The sequence below is a fragment of the Montipora capricornis genome, chromosome 3 (genome assembly GCF_036669925.1).
Source record: "Montipora capricornis isolate CH-2021 chromosome 3, ASM3666992v2, whole genome shotgun sequence".
Taxonomy (NCBI): Eukaryota; Metazoa; Cnidaria; class Anthozoa; order Scleractinia; family Acroporidae; genus Montipora; species Montipora capricornis.
This window is the reverse complement of record NC_090885.1, coordinates 65576226-65588725: the sequence shown is the minus strand read 5'-3', so window position 1 is coordinate 65588725 and position 12500 is coordinate 65576226. Positions and strand designations below refer to the sequence as shown.

Below are 12500 nucleotides of genomic sequence, written 5' to 3'. Positions count from 1 at the left end.
GTTCCGACACAAAACGCAACCACAAAACTCAACGCGCAAACGGTGGCTCAGTTGACAGAGCATCGGGCTGCCATGCGGGAGGTCGTGAGTTTGACGCCGGCCAGATGAACAATCAGGGCCGTTAAAACAACATAGGAGAAAGAGCTGCCTTTGTAATTACATCCTCAAACGTCTTCTCGGATAAGGACTATAAACCGTAGGGCCCGTCTGTGTGGAACGTTAAAGATCCCCGGGGTTCCCGGTGTTGTGGTCTTTTCTCATTGAGGGCCACAATTTCATAAGTCTATGGCCATTACATGCTACCCTTATAATTCACTTCATTCAGTTCTTTTCTCGATAACCATACGGTAACCGTGACACGTAATCGCAAGGCAGGTCAAATATTTAAACGCATTTGCTAGCGAAGTTTGCCCTAAAAGAAGTACTCATCGAGAGCGGTCGTCCCACAGACAACAAAATGTCATTTGTTTGTTTGCGAAAAACAGCATATTTCAAACTTCAGACCCAGGCTCCCCCTTTCCCTTCCAAGTCGACCACGACCAGGGAAGAAGAAGAAGACAGAGAGAGACAGAGAGAGAGAGAAAGTGAGAGAGAGCCCACGTTCTGGGTTGACAAATCTCTCCAGTCGTGGTTTAAATGACACTTAAGAGCGCAATTACCTGAAAAACCATCAGCATCTGCAGCTAAGAGATCACGTGCTTGGTAGATATACGCTCTCAGTTGGAACTTGTGTGGCTCTAGAAGATAACCACTATGTTAGCTAACTAGAACCAACGCTCAAGGAGCACTGGCTTGTATCTGAGTATGACTACAACAAATGAAACATACTGTCAAAAGTTATGAACATTCTAGGCGCATTCATCATGGTTTCTGTGTCCTTATCCTGAAGGAAAAACAAAACAAAACAGCGCAGAATGAGATGGGAATAGAGAGGAAGAAATAACTCGAAAATCAATAGTGTCATATACTTAACAATGGACCACAGAAGTATAGCTCTGACTCATCAGCAACTATGTTTTAGGTTTTACATTTCAGCTTGCGAGATGCACGGGCGTTATGAGAGATTCTCGCACAAACAACGTGCTAACATGGGTAATAAATTTAAAAGAATGCTATTCTTACATCATCATCGCTGCTTCCGACATCAAGGTGAAAAACTGCTGGGGCACTGGGATCATCCTGAACCATCTTTCGGTGCCAGCGTCGTCTTCGCACAAGATCCATCTTGCGTTCCTTGGCGTGAAACTTCATCGTAAACACCGGTGCATACTCCCAACCCTCTTTAGATAGCTGCTCCGTTCGATTCTGAGGTGGATAACAATATTTCTTGAGTTAATAATTTCAACCAAGGAGTAGTCGACGCCATAATGAAAGAGGACATATTACAGAAGCGTACTGAGTAACCTACAATCTCGGACAAAACTGTTGAGACAGTGACACAATTTCACCTCCATTTTGACACACCCCTACTTACTCCCCCCCCCCCTTCCCACTCCCCCTCCCCCTCGGCTTTTAAGCTGAACGTTTGGATGAGTGGTTGGAGTACCAAAAAGGACACTTTGTCTCAACAGGTTTTGTCCGAGATTGTAGCCGTGAATCACAGGAGCTTTTTGGCGGAGTCGTCTTGATTCTCGTTGGCCACGATAGTCCCGGTTCACATCCTTTCTAGTCAGAACGAGTTTTCATTCTTAACTGAGGTTATAAAAATGGATTCCTTAACAAGAAGACATAACGCCGAAAAATGAGCTTTGAAGAACAAACGAAAGGCTTAAGGCCAAGCGAAGGAAGCTTTCCAGTTTTGTCAGAACTGGCCGGCCAGACCCGTCAGCTTGCAAAGAAAATGCAACAATTTGAAGGAACACTTGCATGATGGTCGCTCGCATTCTTCTAAAGAAGTATATATCACCCTCGAAGTGTGTTAATTTGAAGGTGTTGAAGAGTTTAGTTCTTCCAAATGCCCGGTCTGGCCGGTCAGTTCTGTCAAATGGAAAGCGCCCAACTAGAAGTTACAAAACCATTGGTGCACAGCAAGGGGTACGTGCATTGATGGTCAACTGTCGGATTTTACCTCTTCTTCTTCTTGCAACTTTAAATCTTTGATCACCACTCTGTTTCTGACCCAGCGTCGTCGCCGGCACAAATGATACGTCTTCTCCACGGGACCATAACCACCTAATGTGGCCTCCACTGTATACTCGTAACCTGCGAACCAGGTGATAATGATAATGAACTTTTAAAGTCCATATGAGAGGGATTTTTCCCCTGTTTAAAAAAAAAACAACTTTAAAGTTACAAAGAGTTCGCAATGGATGAAACCCTGAATTTTAGCTTTCAAAATACCCGCTATTTGACTCGTTATCGCGCGGCCAAATCATCACATGATATAGCCTTGTCACGTCACAAGGTTATGTTCACGCAGGAGCATTATGAGTCGTAAGAGCAGGTGAAAAAAAAAACTTCCTAAACAGAAAAGAGCATCCGCAAAGTCGACCCCCTTTTGTTTTAAAGGGGATAGTTTCTAAAGAAACTGTGGTGCTCGTCGGTGAGGAAGTAGTACTCAAAAATTTGGTTTTATCAACGGAGTTGATAATGTAAATTTAACACAATGGTGCGAAGCGATTGTTCTTACTTGTGCGCTAATGTATCTCGGAATTCCCAGAAACGTCAATTTAATACGAGTTTATACAGGGTAAAACTGCGAGAAAAGTTATTGTTCTGTCAACGACCTCTCGTTTCAAAACCCACATGAAAGATGCAAAGATGCATTCTTCTACGTTACGCTTAATGAAGTTAAAAGATTCACTATTCATTCATTACCGTCTTCATCCACAGCTCGATTTAAGTCCACTGTCCAGTCTGTGGTCCATGACCAATCTTCCGGGCAACTTATTTCATCCCTTGGTGTCACTGCATCACCACGCTGCAAAGAAACATCATTTATCACATGATCATTTTGAAAATAGAAATAGAAAGGAAACAGAATCAAGGATTCTTGCGCTTAGCCCAACACATTGAAGTGAATGTTTCTTCAGCTTTACTTTATGGCTGCCATGTGTTTGATTTACAAAACATCCCAAATGCGTACATTCTTGGTAATGAAAAGCGTAACGAACTCAGAGGGAACAAAATGACACTAGTTTAGCACGATACCAACCACATCTGTCCAAGGCACAGTAGAAGGACCCCAGCTGCCTCCGGGAAGGCGAGACTCGTTCTCAAAAACATCCTCAAGGAAGCTTTTATGGCCGCTGTCTCTGTCGTATGTCATGCTGTTGAAAGACAAACTCGTCAATGACTATAAAAAGGATTTTGCCAGTTACGCTTTTTAGTAAGGACTTAAGTCAGTTGAAGAATTATGTTACATTCTTTATTCTTCTTCAAACAGTTCGCATTCTTGAGAACTTAATTGGAGACTGAGATGAAGGTTTCTGTTTGCTGCCATCAATCAAGGATAATGTTAGGTTCCTGCTCATCATGTAACTAATAAGTAAATTCCTTTTATCAGAGATTATTCTTGTCTTCCAGTACGTTCCCGATAACTATCGCTTTAGGCTTAGAGACAAGAATAACCCAACTTACAAACCAACTTACAAACCAACGTTTGCCGTTTTCCTTAAACGCGAAGCTTAAAAGGGACATTTCGCACATAATATGTCCGCAAAAACGCAAACCTTTCTCTTTGAAACGTCACGTGATTGTTCCTGCGGTCACGCTTGCCATTTGAAATTGGAAATTTTCGAAAAGAGAGGCCCCATGCGGTTAGTGAAATACGGCATTTTTCTAATATTCAAAAATCACGGACCTAAGTTGAAGGTTAAACAAGCGACTCTTTGGTGTTTATTCTTGTAGCGTTACACGTTTGCAGCCCTTTTCGGCAAAACATTTTTAGTTTTAGCCGTTTAAACGGAAGAACTTGCCAAAAACAAACAAAGCGGGTTTTCCTTTTGATGTGCAAAAAGCCACCTGAACCCTGGCGGAAAGTTTCTGACTCAACCACGGTTTGTAGCTCGCGCTTCTCCGAATACACTTGATTGATTTACGCCTCTAATCTCTCGAATGAAACGAAGATTACCTGAGCTCTGGGTTGACAAACCAATCTCCTTCAAAATACCAGCCAGATGGAGGCACAAAGTAGTCTTTGTATAGCTTCAACTACAAAAAACAAAGAAAATGCTGATGAAGACTTAAAATTAACACTGAATGACTCATCCAAAGACCAGACCATCAAAAGAGCATTGTTTACTTGAAATCTGCTTGTGCACGGCTAGTAGCGTGATAATGATCAAAAGTTGACTGGTACAGTAAATAAAAGAATAAGAATTAATGCGAGCCTCAAGCCGAGAATATACTCTTACATCTCCTCTAGCATTTGACCACGAAGGACGGGGAAGTCCTTTTGAAGTCCAAGTACCCAGCACATTCATTTGATTCTCGTACTAAAGAGGTGGACAAAAATAAAGAGTAAGAAAACAACAATACTTATTTACAGAGATACAAGTCCTTATAAAGTGCTCTAATAGCAAGCTCCAATTAGCTTAAATTACGTGCCTTATCAGCAGCTCAAAGAACAGAGCTTACGTAAGCACAACTGTGTTCAATCTTATAGCGCGCTGACTGGCTCAGAGTTGGCAAGTTTTGTACTGACGCCTTCCAAGAGAAGATAAATGGTCGTTTGACAAGAAAATTGAGCAGAAAGCTATACTTTCTTTATAACAAAGCAAAATTAACATGAAAGTCTTCAATGTGCTTTGTTTTATGAAGCTGTGAGAAATAGCCATCCTATTTCTTTCCTGCATTCGTCACTCTTGTGTCTGTATTAATCAGCTTATGATCTAGAACAGTTTATTCCCAGATCTTTGATATGAAGCACAACGAAACTACCCAGGAAAACAAAGTGAGACAATTTAAACACTGCTTCATGTAGTTTGCAGCACATAATGCACAAAAAACTAAAAGTTATTTACCTCATATCACTGTAGATATCACTAATCACACAGGGCCACTTAAATTCGTCAAACATACAAACGAGACACATGTTCAACTTTGGCGAGAAGGAATTCAGGCGTGCAAGGAACGAGAAGAGAAACCCACGCGCAGCCAAAAACAGCAATTTACAAATTATTTCCCTTTTTGGCGACTATTTATCATGAGTAATTTCTTCCCTGCTATGAGTACATGTGTATGCATTTTGCTTCAGTAAATGCGGCAATTGTTTCCCTACTTAATCTCTCTCCTGTAGTTTTACATGACATAACATTTGGCCATACACATTAACACTAACTCGATTCATCACGTATTTTTCAATAACATTATATATTGCTTGCACTATTCTAACTCGACCCAACTGAACACGCAACTATCTACCAACCACACGCACGCATGCGCACGCGCGCTCTTAAAGTACGTCTATCGTATTTCAATGACGTTGTGAAAATAGTCAAGACATACCGTCTCCGCATACACACAGAAGTCTCCCTCTGTTTGCTCCCTGTTAGTCCAAATTTCTTGGTGCTTCTCTAGACCCAACCAGACTACCATTCGAACATGCGCCGGAACCTCAGGAAAATCTTCCAAGTTGAATTGTTTCTTTCCTGGGTACTACGATGACAAGGAAGATTCAATGAACCATTATACAATACAATACAATACAATACAATGCATACTTAACTGACCACTCCCCATAGGGGCTTAAAACAAAATCGACGAAATGAAAAAACAGATCAGCAACAACTGTTAAGAACTCAACTGGCTCGAGGCAAACCAGTTGGCTATTTTACAAGTGAAGCTGAGAAGTTGAACCAGGGCCCGGAACAGAATGAGTGAGAGACCACCACACTGGGGACTATACTACGTCCCCAACTCTTTTCGAACAGTGTGTGGGTTCTTTAACGTCCCACACAAGTGATGTGAGACAGGGCCTACGGTTTATCGTCCTCATCCAAGAAGACAACAAAGTCTAACCATTTGCAGCTGTCATTTCAAAGGCAGCACTTTCTCCTCAGTTATTTTAAGAACCTGAGTGTTGGTTCGGACGGAGTCGAACTCACGACCTCCCACATTGCAACCCGATTCTCAACAAACTGAGCCACCGGTGCGCGGGCTAATACAACCTGGCCAGGGTTGCTCGAAGCATGGTTAGCGCTAACCAGGGTTATTTACCATGGAAACCTATAGGTTTTTGATACTTCTCAACCAACGGTGGACGCAAACCAGGCTTTGAGCAACCGGTCCCTGGGCGTTATCCGATTCAAACTGGTGCGTGTATTTGAGTAAAATGCTGAGTGTAAGTTAGTTTGATGTTCTTTCTTTTTGGTCTCTTATATATCTCACGGTACAAAAACTATGATTGGGTCAATTTAATGGACCTTATTTTGACTTCCTGGACTGCTTTGCCGCGCAGTTTGAGAATCAAAAGATGTAAGTTGCTAATCTCGTTTTCTCGGGCCTGCGCGAAATGTTGCGGATCCAGTTTTCCAGATCTGTTTGACTGGAGTGCAAAGCACGAGGAAGCCTCAAAATTGAACCGGAAAAACGCAGGCCGGGGGGTTACTTACTTTAGTAAGAGGAATGTGTTTGAAATGGAGCTTCAAACTTGGTGTTAGTGGATCCAGTTTGGTCACAATTATCATCAAGTAAAACAGAAGTTTAACTTCGCTTTAGGAGCTAAATAAGACACAAAATCAGTATTTGATCGTCACCTTCATGAACATGTTGAAGACCTTGCCACAATACTGGCCACAGGCATCGGAATGTGGTGAGTACAGAACTTCGTAGGCAGGAATACGAAAATAAGCGATTCGCTTGGTTCCACTGAGAAGCCAAATCACAACATCGGGCATGCTGTTTTGGGGCTAAAGAAAAAAAAGATACCAAAATGAAACTCCTTCCAAAGAAGCAGAAGACGTAGAGAGAGAGTTTAAGGAGGCTCGTACCCGTTTCAACGATTCTAAGTGACGCTCTTATTAGTAGGATCGGCACCACAATGTTGTATCATGCATTGGCAATATTGTGGTACCAAATGAAACACGAATTATTGCTAAACAAGATACAGTCATTATTTTGACGTAATATGTCACCGTGGCAACCGGCAAGCCCTGTAAAAACACCCCTTATTTTGTCTTTAGTTGCTTATATCTCAAAAACGAACTCGATGACCCCCATTTTTTTGTCTGAAAAATAATCAGAAGTGCATGATGAAACTTTCAGCAAAGTTTTAAAAAATTCTGTCTAGTGGATCCAGAGCCAACTTAATTTTGTGACTTTTTTAAAGGTAGCTCTGAATCCTCTAGAAATGAATTTTTTAACCTTTGCCGAAAGTTTCATCGTGGCCTTTTCAGCAATAAAAAAGAAGGGGTCACCGAGTTCGTTCTTGAGATATGAGCAACTAAATCTAAAATGTAGGGCGTCTTTGCTGGGCTTTCCCGTTGCCAAGGTAATTTATTACATCACAATAATGATCACATCTTGTTTGGAAGTAATCGGTGTTTCATATGGTACCATAACATTGCTGTTACGTGATACAGTGTTGTAGCGTTATTCGATCTAAACAGAGTCTTCTAAGTGTTGAAACCGTTTCGAGCCTCCTCAAGTCCCTTTTGTACAAAGTACTTGCATGCGAACCCTTTAAACTCCACATGTAGCGCCACCATCTTCCACGTCAAAAACGGGCCACTTGGGTGTTGCTAGGTTCATAGAGGGTTTGAAGCACTGTCAATACGAGCAATGTGCACGTGACAACTAATAAATTTGCCAGTGGGTACAAACAGGAAAATTTGTCAAAAAAGTCATTCATCTGTAAGACAGGTACTACCTTACCACAGCGGATACACCGAAAACAAACCTAAGGAGATAACACCCATCCCACTGGCTTCAATACCATTTGCCGCATTTTATGTGACCAGACATCGAAACGAAAAAACTCTCTCTGTTACGAGCCTAGGAAGGCCCATCAGGCCGGCGCTTATCTCCGGTTTCCGTAGCATGAAGCGACTAGGAGTATTTCTACTCCCCCCTGGATGGATGTGATTCTAGTCCATCGCAGGGTTACCCCCAGCATTACGCCGGTACCCATTGATACACCTGGGTGGAGAGAGGCACCGTGAGAGTAAAGTGTCTTGCCCAAGAACACAACACAATGTCCCCGGCCAGGACCCGGACCGCTCGATCCGGAGTCGAGCGCACTAACCACGAGGCCACCGCGCCTCCCAAAAAAAAGATGGTAATAATTGCAAATCTTCATGAGCAAATAAAATTGATACCGAAATTGCCCTTCAAGACGAGGATTAATACCACAACGGCAACTGCAACGTTTAAAGAGAGAAGTGATCTCCCACAACACCGAGAACTTCATCCCCTACTCTTCTCGAATAGCGTGAGGGGTTCTTTTAACGTCCCACAGAGAACTTATAAACATGGGAGATATTTGTGAGACGGGGCCTACGGTTTATAGTCCTTATCCGAGAAGACTTGAAAGTCTAACCATTTGCGGATGTAATTACAAAGGCAGCACTTTTTTCCTCAGTTATTTTAAGACCCTGAGTGTTGGTCCGGCCGAAGTCGAACTCACGACCTCCCGCATGGCAGCCCGATGCTCAACCAACTGAGCCACCGGTGGGCTACCAACTGAGCTATGAAGCCACTCAGTTGGGATCGGAGCAGGTCAGTTTGTTGGGCTCCTTTGTTGCCGTCAAGAACTCGACGAAAGAAATGAATATATCCTTGAAATACGGATATAGACGAAAGAGAGGTCATCCCCGCACTCTTTATAAGAGGCAATTGCTTGGAGTTTCCAGATTTCATACATCATTCGATGTTACTTGAAAATCTCTTATACCCACCTGAAAAATTCAAATATATACGTTATTTCATTCATCGAGTCCTTTCATGGGAACACACGAGCCCAACAAATTGACCTCCTCCCAACTGAGTGGCTTCATAGCTCAGTTGGCAGAGAATTGCACAGGCATCGCAGAGGTCATTTGTTCGAATTTCCTCTTTAACTTCCTGCTGTAGCCCAACCCTTAGATAGAGTTTTAGCAAAAAAATTACCTCGACAGCTATATCTTTAATTCTCTGCATATAGACCTCGATTTCACACATAGCTTCAGCTACGTCGGTTGCACTTTCACGAAGTTTGCTTGCTTCTTCCATAATGGTTAACTGTGGTCAAAAATTCGGAAACTGTTCATATTTCTAATAGGTTGATTAATTACATAAGCCGTACGTTGAACTTTGCACCAGGGTTGTCGACGACCAAGATGTCATATCCCCTCTTCTCTTCAGCGAGCGCGAAGCAAATGGTGGAGCTCTTATCTTGTGATATTATATGAGATTTCTATTTCTTTGAAGGAATTAAACGATGATTATAACTAGGAAATGTATTGCTTGGTTGAGTTTTCGACACTATCTGATATGGAGAGGAGTTCAATCCCTGGTACCAGGTCAAAGGACTAAACAAAACCACTTTATGGTTCACAATTGGTATCGAGAAAATCAGATATCCTAACAATAAAACTTCACAGAAATGCACCTTTTCCATTATTCGTATCTCTTGAATCTTGAGATCAAGCTCATTCACGCCAGGAGTCACACTGTCAACCTTTTGTAAGGGCTTTCTGAAAGATGAAAAAGGAAGGACAATGAAGTGGTTGTAAAGAGGACGGATAGAATGCTGTGTAAGAATGCGTATTTTCCATCGTGAGCAGACGCACGATGTCTGATCGCCCTCCACCCTGCGAGCAGAGCCTCCCTTTGTCTTTTTCTTTACTGAGGAGGAGAAAAGTAGGCTCTGCCCGAATCGCGTCAACTCTTTGAAGCTGCCCCAGCCCGAACTTCTGGACTAGTCAATCTTGTTTTCTCTCGTCAAACCGGTTTTTCCAGTGCGAGCGTCCGTTTAGTGACAAAACCGATGGTTATAATTGAGCCCGCTGTACCATGAAAAACCAAGATGGCGGCGAGATCTGGCATATTAGGCTTGGGTTCGAGACTGTATCCTGGCAACATGCAGCGCATATTCAATAAAGATCTTACTCGATTCATGCAGAGCCTTTCTTGAGAACGCCAAAATCGAGCAAGCAAAAGAAAGGCTCTGCTAGCAGGGTGATCGCCCTCCCGCTATATGGCGAAGAGTGAATACCGGAAAGAGTACTTTGGAAACTAAGCATCAACACTCTACGTTTTGGAAAATCAAATTAAGAAAACTTCCATTTTAACGGTCCTCTTTTCAATGCTCAAACTTAAACGCTGTTCACAACGGTTTCATAAGATACAAAACAATGGTAAAGATCTCGTTGCCGTCATCTATTGTTACTAATGTTTCAACAAGATCCTTTACAGAGTTTTCCACATGACGTCAAAGCGGCCATGTTGAACGAGTGAAACAAAGAAACACCGGTCACGTTGGAGGAGTGAAATATTCTTTTGTGAATTGAACTTTAGCGAATGTGAGACAATGGTTAACATATATCAAATACAAGGTGTTACAAATGAACCCACTGGGAACTCGGAAAAAATCCGAGCCCCAGATGGGATTCCAACCCACGACCCTCCGTGATCTAGTACGGATGCTCTAACCACTGAGCTACTGGAGACTCTATGGTGAGCAAGGGTGAAATGTGGGTATTTGACTCGAGCTGCATCACGCAGCCACAGAGTCAAATATCGACTGACAGCATTGCTCATAACTGCCTCACGCAGTCACACTGAGAGCATCATTGAAATACAGTTGCCTGCATTCCGTGAACGATGCGGCCAACCAACCACCAAAGTGAGCGAATGTGAGACAATGGTTAACATATATCAAATACAAGGTGTTACAATGCTCTCAGTGTGACTATGTGACTGCGTGAGGCAGTCATGAGCTATGCTGTCAGTCGAAATTTGACTCTGTGGCTGCGTGATACAGCTCGAGTCAAATACCCACATTTCACCCTTGCTCACCATAGAGTCTCCAGTAGCTCAGTGGTTAGAGCATCCGTACTAGATTACGGAGGGTCGTGGGTTCGAATCCCATCTGGGGCTCGGATTTCTTCCGAGTTCCCAGTGGGTTCATTTGTAACATCTTGTATTTGATAATTGAACTTTATTTATGAAAAGTCTTCCTTTTGTTTTAGTATGCAAATATGGCTGCTGGTCACATGAGCGAAAAACATTGTATTGGCTGCCAATTTAAAAAAAGGTTTGTATAGTTGACTTATTTTCATAAGTTAACAAAAGGAATACTTGAAAACAGATGTCTTTCCTATATAAATATTCACAGGTTGATACCCCTGCTCCTTTAGCCGGAAACGTTCATCTCAGTAGAAAAAGCAACAACCATGAAGTCTCCCTTACTTGCAGTCGTATATTAGTTGATCTAACAAAGCTATCAGAAGTGAGGCGGTCTCAGCTGTTGGTGCGTTGGCCTCTAAACTGAGTTGAACTTTCTCCATGTTACTTTCCTATAGATAAAAATGAAAAGTTAAGAAACTGAAAAGATATGGTCTGATTCATTTAACATAGATAAATTTGGACTTTATAAAGCTGGTCTTGAGGGAAGCAAACGGTGCGTTCTTGTTACTCATAGAGCGAGAGCAGCTTCGACACTCGCGCTACCAACAGCGTACATAAGCAGCAACTGCGACAAAGACTGCCATTCAAGAATTGCACTTTAACGTCACCGTCGACGCTGCTCCAGCACTGCAAACTGACTTTCCCAGCGCAGTCCATTGTCTTTCAAGACAGAAGGAGAAAACAACTTATACAATATTTTTTTTTTGTAGGCCCAGGCTTTTACAACATGCTTTTCACAGTTACTCACCAATCGTTCACACATCCTGGTTAACATGTTTAAGTTGTCCAGACGGAAGGCAATATCTTCCCAGTGACTGTCGACACTCACACAGGGTTTGGTGTCGCCCCAGGGAAGGTAGTAATAGTAACAACCATCATAAACAGCATTTGTGGGTGGAGTCGTTGATGAGGAAGGCGGAACTGACTGATCGAGTTTGTTCCCGTAATTTCCTGCGACAAAATTCAATGCATTACTAGCAGAGGGCAACGTTTTGGTAATTATCAAACCGTGGCAGGACCTTCGAAGACAAGTCCATTCAGTTGTCAGGAAAGGATATGATCCTAGTGGAAATGCATGAAATCCAACGCTCTAACTTTTAATAATGAAAGGACCCAACACCTTCAACAAAAATTGCGAAATGGGCCGCCGAACGTTCTCTGCTCTGTGTGTAACGGCCTGATAAGCTAACTGCAGAGAACAATCACTAACCTATGCTGACTTCAAACTCCACTGGACCATCTGTAGAAGATACCATGGTTGCTTCCAGGAAACAAGCAAAGAGCTTAAACTTGCGCCTGCGCAAGTATGGCTAGAACAAAACAATAGATTGCTTAACAAAGGAGAAGTAAAGGGAGATAAGGGGAATTAGTATAGTTATGCATGAACTTGATCAAAGGGATTCCAAAAAAAAAATCATGTCTTGGTAGTCGATAGTCCATGATTTCGAAGA

At 42.5% G+C, this 12500-nt stretch overlaps 1 protein-coding gene across 5 annotated transcripts in view; it reads right to left on the bottom strand.

Annotated features, from left to right (window-relative positions):
- The window catches only part of LOC138043747 (myoferlin-like), a 75060-nt gene that overhangs the window by 29839 nt on the left and 32721 nt on the right, over positions 1-12500 (bottom strand). For all 5 annotated transcript variants that reach the window (XM_068890162.1, XM_068890161.1, XM_068890165.1 and 2 more), the window contains 15 exons: positions 12260-12359; positions 11798-12000; positions 11332-11438; positions 9530-9614; positions 9049-9159; positions 6699-6851; positions 5449-5598; positions 4356-4436; positions 4073-4152; positions 3155-3269; positions 2818-2920; positions 2069-2202; positions 1123-1305; positions 829-883; positions 660-737 (listed from right to left, as the gene is read on the bottom strand). In XM_068890162.1, coding sequence (XP_068746263.1) covers positions 660-737; positions 829-883; positions 1123-1305; positions 2069-2202; positions 2818-2920; positions 3155-3269; positions 4073-4152; positions 4356-4436; positions 5449-5598; positions 6699-6851; positions 9049-9159; positions 9530-9614; positions 11332-11438; positions 11798-12000; positions 12260-12359 — 1738 coding nt within the window. The remainder of the gene's footprint in view (positions 1-659; positions 738-828; positions 884-1122; positions 1306-2068; positions 2203-2817; positions 2921-3154; positions 3270-4072; positions 4153-4355; positions 4437-5448; positions 5599-6698; positions 6852-9048; positions 9160-9529; positions 9615-11331; positions 11439-11797; positions 12001-12259; positions 12360-12500) is intronic.